Source organism: Camelina sativa, chromosome 6 (assembly GCF_030686135.1).
Source record: "Camelina sativa cultivar CO46 ecotype springtype chromosome 6, ASM3068613v1".
In the NCBI taxonomy this organism is placed as follows: domain Eukaryota; kingdom Viridiplantae; phylum Streptophyta; class Magnoliopsida; order Brassicales; family Brassicaceae; genus Camelina; species Camelina sativa.
This window is the reverse complement of record NC_141885.1, coordinates 4,433,772-4,455,186: the sequence shown is the minus strand read 5'-3', so window position 1 is coordinate 4,455,186 and position 21,415 is coordinate 4,433,772. Positions and strand designations below refer to the sequence as shown.

At 35.3% G+C, this 21,415-nt stretch overlaps 1 protein-coding gene, 1 long non-coding RNA gene and 1 other non-coding gene across 5 annotated transcripts; all 3 read right to left on the bottom strand.

Moving 5' to 3' along the window:
- Positions 1-475: 475 nt before the first annotated feature.
- Positions 476-11,656, bottom strand: LOC104698691 (putative leucine-rich repeat receptor-like serine/threonine-protein kinase At3g14840). 3 transcript variants are annotated; one of them, XM_087453211.1, is made up of 17 exons: positions 9,783-11,656; positions 9,264-9,423; positions 5,006-5,077; positions 4,319-4,390; positions 4,158-4,229; positions 3,986-4,057; positions 3,831-3,899; positions 3,651-3,722; positions 3,500-3,565; positions 3,326-3,388; positions 3,197-3,238; positions 3,088-3,122; positions 2,618-2,995; positions 2,187-2,522; positions 1,961-2,056; positions 1,180-1,856; positions 476-714 (listed from the first exon to the last, which is right to left on the bottom strand). In XM_087453211.1, exons 1-13 carry the CDS (start codon positions 9,874-9,876, stop codon positions 2,958-2,960), a joined length of 927 nt encoding a protein of 308 aa, XP_087309337.1. In that variant the 5' UTR covers positions 9,877-11,656; the 3' UTR covers positions 476-714; positions 1,180-1,856; positions 1,961-2,056; positions 2,187-2,522; positions 2,618-2,957. The 3 variants fall into 3 exon arrangements, with proteins under 3 accessions (XP_087309337.1, XP_087309339.1, XP_087309338.1); XM_087453213.1 differs by lacking the exons at positions 3,088-3,122; positions 3,197-3,238; positions 3,326-3,388; ... (7 more) ...; positions 9,264-9,423; positions 9,783-11,656 and having other exon boundaries at positions 1,961-2,079; positions 2,618-2,920; XM_087453212.1 differs by lacking the exons at positions 3,088-3,122; positions 3,197-3,238; positions 3,326-3,388; ... (7 more) ...; positions 9,264-9,423; positions 9,783-11,656 and having other exon boundaries at positions 476-1,856; positions 1,961-2,079; positions 2,618-2,967.
- LOC147942250 (uncharacterized) lies at positions 7,297-8,053 on the bottom strand. The gene is made up of 2 exons (XR_015559154.1): positions 7,600-8,053; positions 7,297-7,469 (listed from the first exon to the last, which is right to left on the bottom strand). It is a non-coding gene; the product is annotated as an uncharacterized LOC147942250 (long non-coding RNA).
- Positions 11,657-21,094: 9,438 nt separating the features above from the next.
- On the bottom strand, positions 21,095-21,201 carry LOC147942249 (small nucleolar RNA R71). Its single transcript, XR_015560573.1, has one exon. It is a non-coding gene; the product is annotated as a small nucleolar RNA R71 (small nucleolar RNA).
- Positions 21,202-21,415: the final 214 nt, after the last annotated feature.

Genomic DNA, 21,415 nt, shown 5'->3' with positions numbered 1-21,415 from the left:
GCTGTCACACTCTGGTCCGTAGTCTCACTAACAACTGGAACTCTATCCCTACCACGACCACGTCCGCGTCCACGACCACGTCCGGGCCCTCGACCACGACCAGCAACAGCACCCTCTCTAACCATCTCTCTGCACTGACAGAACAGAAGGCTAATCACACAATTCAAAACCACACACAGAGCACACACACATCTTACCGTGGAATCTCATTGAAGGCTCGAAGAGGATGATGCTAGGACTCCATACAACAAGCAAACTGACTAACTACTCATAATCAATTTCATCACCCAACATCAAGTATCAAACAACATAGATATCAATTCAATCAATTAAATCCCTAAACCGCTCCACAACATCCACATGACCATCCTAGAACCGTATACGCTCTGATACCAAATTGAAACGACCCGACCCATTTTTTTTTTTAAATACTATATATATAATTAAACATCCCATACTACTTAATTAAATCAACCCAAACCACAAAACATCATTTAAACCAACCATAACCATCTTACACAGCGGAAACGTACAAACAATACCAAACCAACATATCCTTAATACAATAACATTCCTAACCATTCTATCCAACAACCTATCATAACTCTAACCAAGGTTCCAACACATAACCATAAATAACCAACAACATACAAATGAGACCCTAGATCATCCTCCTCCTCATCGCCTTGATTCCACGTTCACACTTGCCTTTACCTGCACCGCAAACACAAATTGAGATGCATGAGTATTTAATAAACACTCAGTGAGGCCATCCTCCCATCTACTGGGCTATACACACAAGCAACTGAGATTCTATTATTAAAGCCAACAACCAAAACACAAACAACACAACAAACCAGGAAAACAAGACTCGGTTAAGTCTGGTGTCGACCGACGCTAACGCGTCACTAGTGTCGACCGACACTAGGTCGGTGTCGACAACCACTCAACCAACATGATGTCGATCGACACCACCTTCGCAGAATCGATCTGCACGAAGCCGAATGACGAACCTCCGTTCCAAACCGCTTCCAAACCCTCCCAAACTCTTCCAAACTTCTCAGGAACCTATGGGAACATGAAAACAACCAACCCACACAAGAAAAACACCACAAACACAAAGAAACAGCCAAAACAAAAGAGATCTCAGGCTTAGATCAGCCATGGTCAAACACTCACCTCTTTTGCAGGAAGATTCTCACTCAACAACGACGAATCCAACACTTAGAAGCCTTCTCCTTCGTTCCTAACATAAGATCTTCACTCCACAGCAATAGATATCTCAAGAACAACAAAGGATCTCTCAAATCTCTCTAAAAAACGTTTTCTCCTTCTTCTCTCTGCTTCTCTGTCCAAAAAGGGCTAAAAGGACGAAATAAGTCGAGTTCCCCTTTTAAACTCGAGTTTAGGGCTTCTCTTAAACCAACCACGCAAATCGGACGATTAAAATCGAACCAATCGAACCGTCAGCAAACGGTGTCGACCGACACCAAATGTGGTGTCGATCGACACCCTAACCAAAATTCCAGAAATTGGTTTGCGGGCGTTAGAGAGCAAAACAATAATTTGGATTGGACTAAAAAGGCAAGAAATTAGACGTTTTTAGCTATAATAATCAGCTAGGTGTATAAAAGGGTTGACTAACCAAAAAGAGCTCGCGCGAGGCTGTTGTTTTCTAAGTACTCGTAAATTAGCAGAAGCTGATTACCTTCTACACAACATCCATAAAGTTTAATCAAATGAGGATGCTGCAAAGCGGAAATCATAGCAATCTCGTTCAAGAACTCTCGATTCCCTTGGTTTGATTTCGATGATAGCTGCTTCACTGCGATAACGGTTTCATCAGCTAACATCCCCTGTATTCATACAATGGACAAGCATTAAAATTCATATATATCAGTGTATCATTCATCTCCCCTTCTCTCAAATTAGCAATGTCATATCACAGTATGATGCTAACCTTGTGTACAGGACCGAAACCGCCTTCTCCAATCTTGTTTGCATGATCAAAGTTATCCGTGGCAACTTTGATTTGCCTCAACGAGAACGAACTAATCTGGTAATCAAAGTTCTTAAAATCTGAGGTGAAGAAACACAATTAAGTTAAGGTAGAAACGAAGAGACAAGAACTCAAAATGAATTGGAATATTAAAAAACAGTTTTAATTAAGTGTTTTTTTTAAGTACCTTTTTCCATGTTACTCTTGGATCTTAAGCAACCTCTCAACCATAATATACCGCCGACTAAAAGCACCAGAAACACTGTTGAAGCGATTACAATACCAACCACTGTACCAACAGAGCATCCTCCATTGCCACCAGTTGGATCTACAGATACTGCTGATATTAGAGAACCATATACACCTCCCATAGGAATAGCTTGAGTTCCTTCCAGCCCACTGCAATCTTATCTCCAGTTTGCCATTTGTAACCACTACCGGAAATTTCTTAACCACAGCTCTTCCAACACCTTTTGCCTCATCAACAATATTGAAATCTTTCACCTCAAGACTCAAGTTTACCCTGGAAATTATAGTATATAGCACACACCAACCACTTGATTCAGGCTACACAATTATTTTCTGACAGTCAAGAAACACGTTTAGTCAAAAAATTACCTGAACGTATATGTCAAAGAATCGTTTTCCCAAACTGCTTTCACTAAACATAATTTCAGCGAAGTGAAGATTAACCGTATATGATCCCTCTCGAAGACAAAACGCGTGATATGTGAGGGAGATGGCCGAGAGCCGCGCTTGTGTATAAAGCCAAGAATCTAAGTAAGAATTTGTTATCTCAAGCTCTGATGATTTTTCCCATACGGTGTTTCCACTATTCACACAATCATCGTTCAAGAAGTTTTCTGTGTTGCTAGAAACCCACCCGTTTCTACTATCATAGAAACCGAGTTGATCCCATGTGTCACCGTCATACGTAGTCCCATTGATTGTTATTTCATTACCACCACAGTTTATTTATATGAAGGCCGTCGAAAGCTATATAAGAACAAATTATTTGTAGATACCCAGATAAGCATTCGATATGGTTTTAATTTGTAATGTATATATATATAGCTTCAAAGGCTTACTTTTAGGACAGGTGGTCAGACACGAAACAGTTGAGCTGTAACATATAGTGTGACTGTTAGATAGATACAAAGCTTTAAAAAAGATATAAGGAAAAAAAGAAAGACTTACGAGTTATTTGCCGCTAAAGGGCTTGTGCTTGAAAACATATTCCTGGAAAAAGAAAAAAAACCTAGAAATCATAAGCATTATAGCTAATTTGAAAGCATGAGAAGTTAAAATGTTTATTGTTCTTCCTACACGGATATATGTTGACATTTCTCGGTTGTAATATCTTTGGAGAAGTTATTGTAACTAAGATCACTGCCATAAAAGATACAATAACCAAATAAAACATTACTTCTCAGGTTGTAATGTCACACTACGTACAAAGAAACTGTGTTGTATATATAAATTTAGGTGGAAATAACTCACATCGTGTCTCCTTTGTCTGTGATCCAACTTGGTACTATTCCATTTAACTTGTTACTTGTAAAGTATCTGCAAGGTCGCAAAAAAAAAAATTCATTACTCCACTGAAAGCTTTTAGTGAAACAGAGGAAATAAGAGGAGAGAGCATGGATACATGTAATCGATATCTGAAAGAGCAGTATATGCGTCCGGGATTGGTCCACTAAGTTTGTTAAAGCTAATATCTCTGAAAAATGAGTCTCACAAAGTCAGCTTAAATTCATTTTCTTCAATAATTCGATTTTATGCTTGCCGAAAAAGGAAGGGAAAAACAAAAAAAAAAAAGATTACTTACAAATGCTTTAAGGTTCTGCTTCCAATATACGCAGGTAAGCCCCCTGTAAGGTTGCAGTTCCTAAGAATCCTGCAACGTACACAAAATGGTAGTTAGCTAAATAAAGGTGAAAAGAAACCAATACCAAATTCGTTTAGTCTTAGGCTCGAGCTCACAATCTCTTTAAGGATGTCATATTTTGTAGAGGGGGATATGGAGATTCAGGTCCGCTCAAGTCACTGATTCTCCTACAAAATTTCAAATGTGGAAAAGAGTTAGAAATATATATTATTGAACAGATTGAGAGGCAAAATAATGAATCCCAACACATAAAGTTTGTGTATTTACAAGTCTGTTAAGGTTCCCAGAAGACCAATGGCACTAGGAATCGGTCCATTTAAACCACTTGCTTGAATGACACTGATTGATGAAGCAAAGCAAACATAATTTCAATCTTTTATAAGTAACAAGAAGTGGAAGAATCTCATCATGCTGTAAAGGTTGCTTACAGTCTCTCAAGTCCTGTCCATTTCTGGATGAAATCTGGTATAGTACCAATGAACTGGTTGTCACTAATACGTCTGTAATCAAGATTATGCGAGGTTTTACTCTCTTAATTACCATTTGACATTTGCCCTTCTAATACTTCTAATAACATGTAATATATCTATTACTGTATATGTCTTAATTATTAGTAATTTATATTCACATTAATTTATATAATTATTAATTTATATAATTTATATTAGTAATTATTAGTAATTTATATATCTATTAATTTATCCATTTCTTGGACCAAATATATATATATATATATATTAAATCTCAACAATTAACGATCACATATTATATAGATGAACTCAAGCTAAATAAACCAAATCCAATTAGGAAAGTCTTGGGGTTAATATATATACATATATATATATATATATATATATATATTAGATGATGCAAATATATATATATATATATATATAAGTTATTTTGAGTTTTTAAAATTTTAAAATATTTTGATTGCTCATCTTAAATTCAAAAAGGTGTTGTGTATTACTTTAAAAACATGTCAAAATTGGATCAAATTTTTTATTAGATCAAAACGGGTTAAGATTTTATTAGATCAATTAAAAGGTAATTTTTTGGATAAAAATTAAGTGCATATTTATAAAAATAAGAGAAATACTATTTATCAATCTTACAGTCTTTGAATGTTCGGTAGATTCCCGAGCTCTGGAGGTAATTTCCCTGAGATTTGGTTGTATTCCAAGGAACTAATAAAACCAAATGTTCCGGAAATTTTAGAAAAAAAAAATGGAATCAGAGATTGCCAGATTTTGAGTAAACTGAAACATTACTGAGGAACGAGATCAAAGTGTAGAAGTATCTAGAATTAGTTAGAATATATTTCTAATAACTATCCCATTAGTATGTATTTGTGTATATTCGGAAACTAGGATAATTAGGTTTATCATTGTCATCTCCTCTCTATATAAACATATTAAAAAGTAGCCCACTGCATGGATTATGTATTCATTATTAATTTGAAATAAAGAATAAAATTTATATTCAATTATATATGAAATGTACATGTAGTAACATATATTGAAAATTAATTTTTATAATATTACAGTTTAGCTACAATATTTAATATATATTTGTTATATGATGCTTCCTAAAAGGGTCATTTTGAGATAGAGAAAAAAAGTTAACGTACACAGTATTGTTGAAAATATTTAAAAAATATGTTACTATAATAATAGGACCATTGTTTAAGCTACCGCAAAATCAATTTAATTTGGTACTTTCATTAAGTAATTAAGATAAATTATATTTATATACACTTTTGTTTTTTTTTTGGAAAAAAATTGATAAATAGTCTAAAAAGAAAATTGTAAGACCTTACTATATAATTACTTTGATAGATAATTTAATGTTGTTCTATATATTAATTTTACTTTCATAATCTAAAAGTAATACTTAACAACAAATAATTTTAAAAGAAATACCTTCTCTCGTAATCCATTTTCAATAATATCCTTATATATATACAAAATAACTAAACTCTAAACCCTAAACACCAAATACTAAACATACTAAACATTATCTCTCTATCACTCTTGAATTAACTTGCCTCAACTTTTTATGTTTTGTGAATGATTTCATAAATAAAAATTTTAACTTTTATAAATTTTATACTATGGAGTATTGATGTACCATTTTTTCATTGCTTGTTTTTTTTACGACTCACTTTACCTCTGTATAATTAAATTTTATTTTTCTCGGTCCAAACGTTTGAAGTGCCTTTGATATACCTCCATCTTCATGGATAGTGATTCTCCACAATCCAGCCTGGCCAATATTGTTATAAGAAACAAAATCCTTTTCATCCAACAAAATGAAAATGTTGTCACAAATCATATTCCGGCCTAATTTCCATTTATCATTGATTTTTTTTTGTTTTTTGTCAACATATAATCGACAAGGCCCGATTCATAGCCAGTCCCTACTAAGCGGTATAACGTGACATAGTGGAATCGAACTTCGGTGGGATCGGTCGCAGAGGTGGTGTTGTAACCACTTGACTAAAAAAACTTCCCATCATTGAAAATTTTAAAAATTATGTGGGACTGTATTAAATGGTTATATTAGACAATACTCCCTCGATCCCTTAAGGTTTTGTTCCCTGAGAACTCTGTTTTCATCATGATAAAAGGTAAAAGAAACATTTCAAGTTGGTCTCCAAATTATAGAGGCATACTATTATTATGAACTTTCTTACGAATAATTTGGTAGATAACAAAATTCTACTTTAACCCACGTTTTAAAGTAATTATGAATTAGCTAGAAATCGATAAAAAAAAAAAAAGATTTTGGCTAGAAATGCCATTTTCCTCAAAAAACTTGGCAAAAATGCCACTTTTTTATTCCTTGCGAGAAATGCCAATTTTCAAGTGAGGGGGAGATGTAAGAAGACTAAATTAACCCTGGTTTTTTAACTCAGAAATGTGCATGTGGAGAATTTAAATCAGCTGACATAGAATGTGACATTTTTACAGCTGTCCAAACAAGTATTAATTGTTCTCTTTACAAAATTGGATCTGTAGAAAAAAAATTATTGTATAACATTTTATTGTAGGTAATGAAGAAAATGTGAACGTGTTGCTCTATTTTTTAGAAGATGATTTAGTAGACAAATCTTTTATGTCCACATTGTTTGCTTCTTGTCCATATTGTATTGTGGACAAGTCTTTTTTTTTTTTTTTTTGAAAATTTGGTCCACTATTATGGCAGACAACATGTTGGTTGTATACAAGATGATTTATAACAATGATAAACATGTGAAGATGTTTGTCCACTAATTGTGCTAAGTCTATACTTTTGTCCACTCTTTATTATGCTTATGATGCTTGTCCACAATTTGGTTTATAAAAACAGGTCCATCGAACAAAATAACACATGTCCATCGAACATAAGAGACACTAAAGAGATGAATACAAAAAAAAAAACCATGCTATAATTTAAGACAAACAGGCTGTTACAAAGTTAGTATACTGATTAGAAGATGGACAACATTTTAGATCTAGTCCATCAGTTAGTACCTAGTTAGGTCTTTCATGTTTTCATTCGGAAGTCGCATCCTTGAATCCTCTTCAACACTTGTGGCTAATGATGGTTGGGAGATATGCAAAATGGACAATAAAATGAGAGTTAGTCAATTTTTGACAAAGGGATGATGGATAAGTTATGTGAATGATACATTAATGTCCTCTAGATCTTGTCCATCAATTAATACCTAATTTGGTCTCCAAAGATAACAGATGAATCTCATCTCCAATCTCGACGGAAACATCTTTGACGACAACATGAGCATCTCTTACAACATTTAAAGGGTTTAGTCCACCCAGATCTGTTCCTTCGAATCTGATCTACCAGATCTAGTCCATCGAAAAACAAATATCATGTCAGATGTCAGATCTAATCCATTAAAATTGTATGGAAAAGGAAACAAACAAAAAAATCTCAAAATTGAGAAATATCATTCTCAGCCTTGATGGGAGCATCTCCAGAATGAACAAAAAGATTTGTTCATCAACCCCGAAGGTTGGTTCTATTTTTTCTCCATTAGATGAAGCGACTAAAATTAATTGGAAATGGAAGAAGGGATATAGAGGTTTCTAGGGAGGAAAGAAGAGAGAGATGGAAGAAGATGAATAATCGAATGTGAGAGAAATGAGAATTTCAGAGAGAGATAACAAAAAATAATATTAATTATTTATTTTTTTGTTCAGTATTTTTGGGGACAAATTAGTCAATTCAAGAAAAAGTTGTGGCACCCGGGAAAAAGTTTGAGTAAAACTGGCATTCTTAATTAAGTATGCCAGTATTCATGGCATAAATGATAATTTTCTCTAAAAAAATTTGATAGGGAAAAAAATAGCTATTTGGTGTTTTAGTATATTTTTCAAACATAATTGTAAAACTAGTACATATACTATTTACAATTGGAAGAAACAATATTGACCACTATTCAGCTATTTCTACACCCTTAATTACATCTCATACCATTACTCATCTTTTCTCTTTTTTTTTTTCAAATAATTGTTAATATAAATTTCTTTTTAAAAAACTTCTTAGATACAAAAAAATCTATATTTTTTCTTCACAATTTGATATGAATTTTGTTTAATATTTTTAAATATATTATATATCTGTATACTATTTTAAGTGTACATATGTTTTTACACCTTATTAAGTGTACATATGTTTGTACACATTATTAAATGTACATCTTAAACAAATTACATATGTACACTTGATAATGTGTACAAACATCTGTATACTTAATAATGTCTACAAACATCTGTACAATTAAATAAGATGTACGGATACAAAATTTGTAAAAAATATTGAACATTATGAAATAAAATCATCAAACAAAATGGATGTCAAAATGTAGAAGAAAATTATAAATATTTTTTTTGTCTGAAAAAACTTTAAGAAAAAAAATTATGTTACCAAATATTTGAATATAACAAGATATGAGGGTGTGTAATTGCAAAAGCAAAAGAAAAAAAAAAAAAAATTCTTTCATGCAAAAAAACGAGTACCCTTTTGTAATTAACCATTTTCCTCTCATATTTCTATTTCACAAATTGTGTATCTCACAAATGGGTCCATTGACTATTTCTCAAATTTTGAATAGTGTATGTACTATTTTTCCAATTAAGTTTGAAAAACGTATCAAAACAAAAACAAACCCAAAAAAAAAAATACCGTGAGAAAATGTTAAGAAATTTCCTACCAAATTTCTACAACACGAATAGTCAAAGGAAACACATAGAAAATTGGTAAGGATTAAGTTGGAAAAAATATCACTAAATTTTATGACCATGTTGATATGGAACTATAAGATGATGTAAAGGGAAAAAAAAAAAAGAGAAGAATAAACGAACGCACATGCTGGTGATGTGGCAAACGACGGAGGAGCAGTTACAAGTAACACTTTCTGTGAATCGTATACCATTCATCCCCCTTACAGATGCACTAACGCCGCATGGATCCACTTCGAAATCCAAACGCACTTGCAACTTCTCCGCTACACCTCTTAACGCATCCACTGCGAAATTAAAATCACAAGAGAACTAAATTTTATACAAGGCACGCACCAACAGAAACTTTATATCTCACACACATGTTGGATAAGCTTCTAGAAAGTTCTAGAATAGATATCCTAAAAGGAATTAGGAATCTAGTTAGGAAAAGGAAAAGTTGTAATCCTAAACTAAAAAGGAAGTTAGCATGTTTTAGAAAAAGAACTCTTGAACAATATAAATAGAGATCATAAAAAGGATGTATGATCATAAGAAGGATAGAAAAGCTTGTGTTTAGTTTTGAGAAGAGTTTCTAAACATTAATATAGGAAAGATTCTTTGTTCTAGCTTTAAGGTTTTGTGTCTTTGATTCTTTAACACATACCTTCTTCTTTGGGTGTTGTTGTAGCGGATACGAAGTTGGAGAGGACAAGAAAAACGAAGAAGTAAGGTAAGAGAAGTTGTCGATTGAACGACATTATAACATTCGGGACTTTGATTATTAGATGAGACAAATGGGCATTGATTTAGACAAAACTGTTTCGGCATTAAGTCATGTACAAAAAATTTGTGATTCATTATATACAGCAAGAGTGGTCTTTGCCGACCGAGTCAATCAACTAGTCGTATAGGTTAGGTATGTTTAAAAAGAAACATCAAAGGGATTTTTGTGCTATTAAAAACAAAAAATCATATGAAAATACCATTTTTTGAATAGTTTGTTGAATTTGCCTGTAAAAAATAATAATATATATTTTCAATTCTTTTTTGCTACAGCATGCACTTTAAACCAAATACTAAACTGTAAGGACAAATGAAACCGACTAAACAAACCAAAACGAATAAAACATATGTTAGATCGAATTTTTGTAACCTAAAAAATGGCAAAATCCACAAACTAAAATCAACAAATATTATTCCAAATAATGGTTTTCTCATCATTGATTCAACATTAAATTAGTGAGGGTGACGATATTTATATTATTGGATGAGCCCATTAATTTAGACAATGTATAAACTATACATAATGAAATGTTTCTTCTTTAACACAAAACCCTAATCTTATTATATAAAGTTTGATGACAAAATTACTAATTAACGAGATCGTAACACGTTTCAATTGTATCATTCAGATGTTGGCACATGTCAATTTTTTTTTTTTTATAAACGTAGTAGGACAACTTAATTATATCTACAGAATTTTACATGTTTATATTTTAAACAAATTATTTTCTAAATCAAAAAGGAAAACTAACAAAATCAATATATTTCCACTGTTTGCTAATTAATTATATTATACGTGTGTTCTTGATAAAATTTGACATATGTAATCAACAACTTAATTTATTAAGCATGTATATTAATCAATAAATAATGAATAACAAAGTTAAAAAGAATAACATAAGTTATTAACATAATTTTAGTCAGATATTAATTGTATTTATCGTGTAATATAAACTTAAAAAGAAAAAAATTTCAATACATGATGTGTATTACTATAGTTTTACATGTTTTATCTTAAAGATTTTAATGCATGTAGTAAAATGAAAAACCTAAAAATAATAGAAAATTTGAGTTTGTGGGAAATATATTTTGGTTAGTTAATGAGAACTGACAAAAGTATTACTTATAAAATTATGACATATAGAAGAATAATATCTAGGATATTTTTGGATTTCCAAAAATTTTGTGGATGTTAACTGATTTTTTTACTGATTATTTTTATTGTTAAATTTAAAATACTATCCAAAATACATATTATCTCATACAATGTTCATATTATTTTTTATTAAAATTTTAACTCTAATCCATGAAGAAGTGAATTATGGGTTTACGATGAAATAGACAGTAATGTGATTACTAAACTGAATGTCTAACGATGAAATTTATTTATGTTTATTTTTTTTTTCAAATATTAATATGTATCATCTTTAAAAAATTCATTTAAAATAGGGTGATTTTCAAAAATATCACTTTTCCTATGTCACTTTTAACAAATACCTATCATCTTGTCTATTTTCAAAAATACGTCTTTTCTATGTATAATACAACTAAATTCTAGGCCATAAATTCCAAATACTAAATTTTAATCCTCCAAAACTATATCCTAAATTTAAAAGAGAGAATCCAAACCTAAAAAAATTCCAAAAATGAATTTAACATGTTGTAATTGTGTAAAAGAGTGTAAAAATAAAAATGTTCAAAAAAAGTATTTTTGAAAAGGGGTATATCAAAAAGGGTATTTACTGATATTTTTTACTGATTATTTTTATTGTTAAATTTAAAATACTAACCAAAATACATATTATCTCATACAATGCTCATATTATTTTTTATTAAAATTTTAACTCTAATCCATGAAGAAGTCAATTATGGGTTTACGATAAAATAGAAAGTAATGTGATTACTAAACTGAATGTCTAACGATGAAATTTATTTAAGTTTATTTTTTTTTTGCAAATATTAATATGTATCATCTTTAAAAAAATCATTTAAAAATAGGGTGATTTTCAAAACTATCACTTTTCCTATGTGACTTTTAATAAATACCCTATCATGTTGTCTATTTTCAAAAATACGTCTTTTCTATGTATAAAACAACTAAATTCTAGATCCTAAATTCCAAATACTAAATTTTATGCCCCCAAAAATATATCCTAAATGTAAAAGAGAGAATCCAAACCTAAAAAAATTCTAAAAATTAATTTAACACATTGTAATTGTGTAAAAGAGTGTAAAAATAAAAATGTTCAAAAAAAAAGTATTTTTTAAAAGGGGTATACCAAAAAGGGTATTTCTAACAAATTCTCTTAGGAATATTAGTAATATTTTTTTACATTTGATTTTATAATTTCAACACATGTATTTTTGTAATGCATATGTTAAAACATAAGATAATTCGAAATAAATTATAATTTATAGGAATGAATCTTAAGTTATTTGATGAGAATGTCTCTATGTTTTTATATATGTTTTTATTTTATAAATTTCACTCATTTAAAATTGATTATGACATGAGCTAAAATTAGTACTTTTGAGATAACAACATAACAAATACATCTTAAATAATATTGATTCAGTTTTTGTTGTGAATTGTATTTTGTTAATTTTTATTTGTATTTATGATTCTTACTAAGATACAGGTTTGATATAATGAATTAATTGTGTCTGAAATAAAATATTTAATTATATGCATTAAGATGAAATGTATAAAAAAACTTAAAATATGGTTTATTATGATGGTATAGATATTTAAATGGTACTTCCAGTCATATAAAAGTTTTAAGATAAAAACACAAAGATTAATAAACAATAAATATTATGTCATTTAAAAAATTTCAACCAATAAAAAAATATACTGCATAGTTCAAATAGTTATATTAATAGAAATTGTACGTAGAAAGTGGAGAAAATATTATAAAATAGAGCAAAAGTAAGCCTTAAAATTCTTATATAATGGAACTGAGAGAGTATTAAAATGAAATATGAGAGGTTTATATTCAATATTAAAATGTTACAAGATAAATTCTAAAAACATGTATATTACTATTTAATTATTCTAATTAATTTTAATTTTTATCTGCGTTATTACGCGGACCTTATCTAGTCTCATTATAAAACCCCAGAGTATTTACTATAATAAGATGACAGAATAAAAAATTTACCTAAACGACAGAAAATGCTAACACATTAAAGAAAAAAAAACTTACAAGGTAGTACGTAGTACGTAGGTTAATAATTCATCTTCATACATACTAACAATATACATGCAATACGCTCTTCACTCTAAACTTTACTTCAACGTAGACAATCATTGCCAGAAATATGTTATGATAATAACGAAATATTTAAAGCAAATTAAAGAAAATAGAAGAAAGAATATTCAAAAGTTCTTCTTTAGGATTTGGACAAGAAGATTACAGGAGTTCAGTTCTCGGATAATGGCCCTATAATCCATCACCTGTAAGCAACCCTGGAGGAAGCTGAGTTCCTAAAGAAGATTTTATCGGCTTATGGGAAAGTCTCCGGTCAGGTTATCAATGTCACCAAATCCTCAATAACCTTTGGGAAAAAGGTTCCTCTGCTGATCAAAGGCGGTATCCAAAGTAGCCTGGGAATTTCTAATCAAGGTGGTGCAGGCTCCTATCTAGGTCTCCCTGAGTGTTTTAGTGGGTCCAAAATTGAGATGCTCAACTACTTAAAAGATAGAGTGAAAAACAAACTCTCAGGCTGGTATTCGAGAACTTTATCGCAAGGAGGAAAGGAGGTTATGATTAAGACAGTTGCAATGGCGATGCCAGTTTTTGCCATGTCTTGTTTTAAGCTTCCAAAAAAGACTTGTGCAAACCTATCAAGTGCTTTAGCTGATTTCTGGTGGAGTTCTAATGAACATGTCAGGAAGATTCATTGGCAAAGCTGGGATAGATTATGTCTTCCCAAAAACTTGGGAGGTATGGGCTTTAGAGATATTGGTACCTTTAACCAAGCTCTCTTAGCAAAGCAGGCATGGAGAATTATCCAGGAGCCCGACGGTCTGTTTTCTCGTCTCATGAAAAGCCGTTATTTCCCTAGAGAGGACCTTCAGTTTGCCCCTCTGGGTAATAGACCCTCCTTTGGTTGGAGAAGCTTACTCCATGGAAGAGAATTGTTATTCAAAGGGTTAATCACAAGAGTTGGAAATGGAGCTAGCTTAAGTGTTTGGTGTGATCCCTGGTTGGTTGACGGGACCTCGAGAGCTCCTTTGATTAAAAACGACCTAATCAATATCAATCTCAAAGTCAGTGACTTGATAGACTTTGATAAAAGGGATTGGATTATTGACAAGCTGGATGAGCTGTTCTTTCCAGATGATGTCCAAAAGATAAGAGCAAATAAACCGGTGGTTTCAATGAACGACTTCTGGGCGTGGAAACACAACAAAAGTGGTGATTACTCAGTGAAATCAGGTTACTGGTTGGCTTCTCAAATTGCAAAAGCTCCTCTCATAAGGGAAGTTTCAGCTTGACCATCTATCAATGGCCTCAAAGATCAAGTTGGGAAACTCCAGACTGAGCCAAAGATTAAAGTGTTCCTATGGAAATTATTGAGTGAAGCTCTTTCAGTAGGCGATCTGCTCTCTCGCAGGGGGTTAAAGTTTGATGTGGTTTGTTCTACGTGTGGCTTGGCCGGAGAATCGATCTCTCATGTACTTTTCTCTTTCTCTTTGGCTCGTCAGATATGGGCTCTTTCAGACTACCCTACACCAAACTTTAATCCGGGTGAAGGCTCTGTTTTTTCCCACATTCACCACCTCTTAATCAATAGGGATAGCATTCTATGGCCCATAGAGATCAGAAGAAGTTTTCCTTGGATCTTATGGAGGATCTGGAAGAACAGGAATTCATTGTTCTTTGAAGGAAAGAGTTTCTCTCCGTTAGAGACGGTGAAAAAGATCAAAGTTGATGTTGATGTTTGGTTTGATGCGCAAAGGGTGGAAGATTCAGGAGATACCCTTCCCCTCTCTTCAAGTATGCCTACTGTATCCCCCTCCCCATCGACGACCTTGATTCTCTGGGATCCTCCATCTGACGATTGGTTGAAATGTAGTATTGGAGTCTCCTGGTCAAGAAGAACTGAGATAGTTGGAGCTTCTTAGATTCTACAGAATGCTTCTGGAATGGTAATCCTTCACAGTAGAAGACCTTTCTCCAAGATCAAATCCAAACAGGAGGCTTCTCTCATTAGTGCGATTTGGGCAATCGAAAGTATGATAAGCCACAAAATCAGTAAGGTCCTTTTTGCATTGGAGGATTCGGTATTGGTAAGTGCAGTTAACAGGCCAAAGGCGTGGCTATCTTTTAGGTTCCATTCCTCTCAATTGGTATTGTGTTTAAACCTAGTAGGGGAATGGTTTTTTTGTTGGGGCTTTGAGGGCAGAGAATCAAGGAGCTTTTTTCATTGCCAGAAGTGTAACTGAAGATAATAGACTTCACTCTTATGTAACAGCGGGTCTTCCTTCCTGGTTAGCATATTTGTATTTTCATTGAGAGAATCCATTCTCTAATTAATCCGCTAACCCTTAGACAGGAATTTTTTTGTTTTTTGTAAAGATCATGGTCTATGACATGTATCTACTGTGACTAGAAAATCCTTTCTAGTTTTCGAGTCCCTGGTCAGGTGAAGGCTTTCCATAAGCCAGTTCCCTGTTTGTAACACCTAATCTTCTAATCAATATATACTCAGTGAAAAAAAAAAGAATATTCAAAAGTTTCCATGGGACACGATTTTGGACGGAAGACATTTTCAAACCTCTCTCCCTGATTTTTTAACTAGACTGTGTGACTGGTGAGAGAGGGACATGGAATTACAATTAATGACTTTTTGGTACTTTGGTAAACATCTTAAAGGGAGATACACACTTCCAGAGATCTAAGTCGGCAAGTTACACACTTCCGGAAACATAGATAGAAAGACTAACAACCTAGAAACACAAGTCACTAAGAAAAAAACGAAAACCTAAGTACTAAAACTGCCCTACTGAACCAGAAAGAAACTCACTAAGCCTTCCCATAGAACCTGTAAGAGCCGGAGAGTACCGATAAGACCGGAAGTGCTATAAACCATGATAGCACACCGTCGACAAACCATCATCAGCACCGGCAGGAACGAAAGCAAGCTCGAACGACATCAGAGAAACAGAAGCCACAACCATCCAGTCACACAAAACCAGTCGAGAGAAAGCGAGCCAAACTAAGGACAAAGAAGAATTCCTTGAGATTCGACCTGAGACAAGCCAAAGAAGCCTAACAGCTCTTACACGCAGACGCTCGTCGACCCAGCTATAACCATCTATAGAATCAAAACTGGTGACCTCCTCGCAAGAGAACAGCTGAAAGACGATTCCACTACTAAGCCTAGAGCTCAAAGAGCTAGTAGATGGCTAGCAACAAAATACCATGCAGATGACAAGCAGAAGGAAATAAACCTAGCATATAGCGCAAACACTGACTAGCCAGGAGACCTAATAGAGCAGAAGAACTAAGGATTGGGTACAAACCAACAGAGAAGGTGAATTTGAGAGAAGACACAAACCACTAACTTCTCTTTGCAACCTGAAACCATCGGTTGAAGCCACACAGATACCAAAACCACAAACAAAATCCAAGGAAGAGAGACGATTTAAATACAATACCCTACCAGAAGAAGTGAAACGAGTCCGCCACTGCAAAGCCACCAACTTCGAGTGTCACCGCCCAAACTAAACCACAACCTAGACAAACCCGCTAAGAGAAACGGGACACATCTCTGACCACAACAGCAACTCACAACCAATGACTTCCCTCCTTCAATCTGCTTCCTCTTCACACAGGATCTAAAACTAAGCCGTCGACACAGAAGCTCAACCTTGCGGATCTGCTGGAACGTAGCTGATACCAACCAGATAACTGGAAAAAGACACGCACGGGAGCAGAGATAAAAACAAAGACTAAGCAGCAAAGCAGAGAGAACTCAAACCCATCGAGAGACATCGGTCACCGGCGAAAGAGAGAACAAGAAGAGCCTCCAAAATCCGATCCGATTCGACAAGAAGAGCCTCCAAAAATAACCACCATAAACTAGAAAAGAGAGAACAAGGACGAAATCTAAACAAAGAGGGGGGGGGGGGGGGGCGCTAGAGCCGGTGCTAAGGAAGCCACCACATTCCAACCCCAGATCTGCAAATTTTCTTCCGGCGGCTGAGTTCAGAGAGAGAAGGGAGCACCAGGGTTTTTTTGAACTAAGTTTTTTTTTCAAAGAAGCTAACCGTGACCACATTACATGAGCACTTAGGTGATTTCAATGTTTTCACCTTTTTGTATTCAACATATGTTATTTCTGTTCAGTTTCTAATATAAAACCAGATGACAAAAAAAAAAAGGAGATACAATTATTTTTCCTTTGTTGGTTTCTAACTGAAATTGATACACAATACACCCATTATAAATTTGAATTTACATAAATGATACTATTTAATTTCACCTATTTTTTGCAATTCCTCTAATTTATTTCTGTTATCATATATAATTTTATATTCATATCTGTTAGTGTTGGGTTTCGCCGATGTGCAGGCCCATGAAGAGCCCGTTAGGGAAACAAGATATGGACCTGATAGTGGGCCTGGTGCGAGCCCAATACGAGAATTCTGTTGTCGAGGTCGAGTCAGTGGCGAGATAAGGTCAAGAGATCGTAGACGAGATTCATGGAGAGAGTGGAACGACAAGTCGAGGCTGTTGAGTTTAAATAGATAGAATTCGTAAAGCAGACGATCATGTAATTTAGGTTAAGAGCAACACACAATTTAATACCAAAAAATCTAGTTTGCAATTCTTCTTAGTTCATATCGATTTAGACCGAAAGTCCGCCCAGATCTTATTTCCTAATCAAATCAATTTATTTGATGTTTCTCGTTTCAACAATTTGACGCCGCCTGTGGGGAGTTAGGTCTTTTCTATTCATAAAAGTCGATCACTTTGAAGAAATCTAGGCAAAATGGATCCATCTACAACCAGCGCAATCGCTTCCGAATCTAGCCCCGAACACACCAACACCATCACGCCGGCAGCGGCTCTCCAGGAACATATGATCGCTCCCGCTCGAGACGAGCAGATCCATACCCACTCTGATCGGGAGATCTAAAATTCGGCCAGATCTGGGACGGATCCGCTGCCTATCGACACCCAGACATCGGACCAAGATTCCTCGGGTCATTCGGATCTCGCCCACCAGAGATTCATTCCGGCCCAGGATCCTGGCATCCCAAACCATGGAATCCCCACCGGGGTTACAATTTTGATTCCCACGATCCTGTCAGGAAGCAGAAACCAGTCCCGGGTAAGGATTTGCTATCAGAACAATATAACGAATCGACTCGGGCAACATCCGACTGCCCTACCATCCTCAAGGACTCCCAGCGGGACCAATCTCTCAGAAATACGAGGTTTGCTCGCCGTTTTGATCGATAAGACACAAAACCAAGACGCGACGAATCAAGCTCTCATGACCCAGGTATGGATCCGCTGCCTAGCGCCCTTCAGAACCAATCTCAACCGATTCTGCGGAAAGAGCGCTGCCTCGAACCCGCCTCGATTTTCGAGACAGTCCACCTCACCCTGCATGGGCTTAGGACATTACCTGTGTTCGCGACCTCAGAAAATCCGCGAGCTCTGAGCTTAACTACCTTCAACGAGCCAGCGAGCTCACGACCTGCTGACCAGCCCTCAGTTAGCCATGTCGGTTCAACAGCACGCGATGTCAGCAATTTTAACGCTCCAATGAATCCCCTGGTAGGAACAAACCCAGGTTCGACCGAGGAATTCTTGAGCGGAATACCCCGTCACACGGTGGCTGGCAGCTTCGGCCTTCCCGGTCCCCCGAGGAACGATGCAGTCAGCGCCCAATTCCTCACTGAGTACATGAATCCGTTCAAAGGTCCACCTGGCCACGAGCGCTGCATCGGAAAGTTTGCCTTCGAGACGTGGGTAAACTACGTCTGACCTGAATATGCAAGCACGTCTAACCCCGCAGCACACCTCCGGTCTTTCAGATTGGCAATAACCAAGTCTTACCTCACCGACGATGAATGTGAGGTTGGCTACTCTCGATACTTCGCCGAAAACTTAGTCGGACCAGCCCTAGAAAGGTTCGCGTCCTTGGAATCAAATTCCATCGATTCCTTCGACCAACTCGCTGCTGTCTTTCTGAAGCAGTACTCGATTTTCTTCCAAGCTGAGGTGACCAAATCCTACCTCTAGCTCTTAATCCAAAGAAAGGAAGAGTCACTTCGCGAATACGTAACTCGCTTCAAGGCAGTCAAAGCAAGGATATCAAATTTGAACGACGAGGTTGCTTTGGCGGCCCTCCGGCATGGTGATATGTCTATATTTTGTCTCTCCTTAGCATATATTTATCATGCATTTAGCAAGGATAACACATTGTTTTGCTTTACCTTGTCGTTTTAAGTTTTAGGGCTTTCCATGTTGGACTACTATATATACATTTTGTTAAGTCTTTGCTGAGGGGAATCTTTTATCTCGTATTGTTTTTCTTCCCAGAAGGTTTTTAACCTAGCCACAAAAATACGTTCTGAGACTTGTATTCCGATATCGTGGAGATTTATTGAGATTTTTCATTTGATTCCTTCTACAAAGTTGTTCATCTTATATTTATCTATCTTACTATGCTTGTTTCAATGTTTTCTATGTTTGCATCCTTGATGATAATTTTCGGATCTGAGTAGTGTAGTAGTTCTTGAGGATGGGATAGATTAGGTGGAGGATCTTAGGATGTAGAGTGTTTAAGCTTTGATTTGTATGATTCCCTTCTGGACTAGAGTTAGAAATACTTGTTTCTCTCTGATCAATTGGAACTAGGTTTTAGACATTTCTGCACCCAAAAGGTGTTCGATGAAATGTCTGACCAACTAGTGCCAGAGACTTACGTTCCTAGCCTAAGAGATTAGTTGTCTAGGATGTTTGTTGACGTGAATGAACTTGTTTTTCATGCCATGCTTGATCGTGTTTCTCTAGCGAGAGCTAGGTTTGGAAGTGGTTGAGTTTGAGTAGCTTCTGTCAAGAGATTGGATTAGCTAAGTTGTGATGTTCATTGTTTAGGGATAGTTTGCTTGTGGTATGTTAAACACTCTATAGACTAGGATACTCTACCGACATCAATTACTCCCATCCTTAGGACTTCTTTCTTTCTGATTTTTATTACATTCCTGAGACTGTTTCGTTTGTTGATTTTTTAGTTCATGCTTAGACTCGTCTCCGTTTTCATTCATTTTAGTTTCTCGTCATGCATTCTCGTTTCTAGTTCCGTGACTCATTTCCGTTTTTATATTGTCATCATTCTAGGACTGTTAGACAAACACTCTATTTGAATTGGCTTGACTTGTGATTTCTTGACTGCATCTTAATTGTTAGTAAAGTTTCCCAAATGGATTGACACCTTAAGTATTACAATTGCATAAGGTTAATTGAACCTACTAGGAGACACAAAAATCTTAGTATCAATTTGGCGCCGTTGCCGTTTGGGATTCGTTTTGCTACATTTAAGTTTTCAAGTTTTGCAAGATTAAGTTCTGTTACACTTATCATTCTGGGTACTGACTTGCTTTGGTTGTCTTCTTGTTTTTTTTTCATCTCAGGTACCTGTTGATTGCAACCTTGCATGCACACCAGATCAAGAGGGCATCAGAATCTCCTTCCTGTTATCGACGAAATCAATCGGTTGCAACGACCACGACAAGCTCGTCAATTCACTGATCATCCCGTACCAGTCACTATGGAACAACAGAATGCACCACATCCGGGACCGCGAAACATTGGTGCTGGGGATGCACCGAATACTCATACTCAGCGTGCTGGAATCGTCCCTCCCGTCGTGCAGAACAACAACTTCAAAATCAAAAGTGGTCTGATCTCCATGATCCAAGGAAACAAGTTTCACGGGTTGCCTATGGAGGATCCACTCGACCACTTGGACGAGTTCGACCGTCTTTGCAGTCTCACCAAGATTAACAGCGTGAGTGAGGATGGTTACAAATTGCGCCTCTTCCCATTCTCCCTGGGAGACAAAGCTCATCAATGGGAGAAAAACCTTCCCAAGGGATCAATCACCACTTGGGACGCTTGCAAGAAAGCCTTCTTGGCCAAGTTTTTCTCCAATTCCAGAACAGCACGTCTAAGGAATGAGATTTCCAGCTTTACTCAGAAGAGCTCAGAATCATTATGTGAAGCCTAGGAGCGTTTCAAGGGTTACCACAGCTAGTGTTCACACCATGGTTTCAGCTACGAGTCATTACTGCGTACTCTCTATCGTGGTGTCCTTCCCAAAATACGCATTTTGCTTGAGACTGCTTCTAACGGTAACTTCCTGAACAAGGACGTAGATGAAGGTTGGCAACTAGTGGAGAATCTTGCCCAGTCTGACGACAACTACAATGAGGATTATGACCGCACAGTTCGCAGCGACGCTGGGTCTGAGGAAAAGTACAAGAAG

What these genes read in the sequence shown, in the direction of transcription:
- LOC104698691 (XM_087453211.1), bottom strand. Translation starts at nt 9,876, where the DNA reads ATGTCGTTCAATCGACAACTTCTCTTACCTTACTTCTTCGTTTTTCTT. An exon ending in CTACCGAACATTCAAAGACT is followed by an intron (nt 4,391 to 5,005) that starts GTAAGATTGATA and finishes TCTTGATTACAG; the next exon opens with ACGTATTAGTGACAACCAGT. An exon ending in TGGACAGGACTTGAGAGACT is followed by an intron (nt 4,230 to 4,318) that starts GTAAGCAACCTT and finishes TTCATCAATCAG; the next exon opens with TGTCATTCAAGCAAGTGGTT.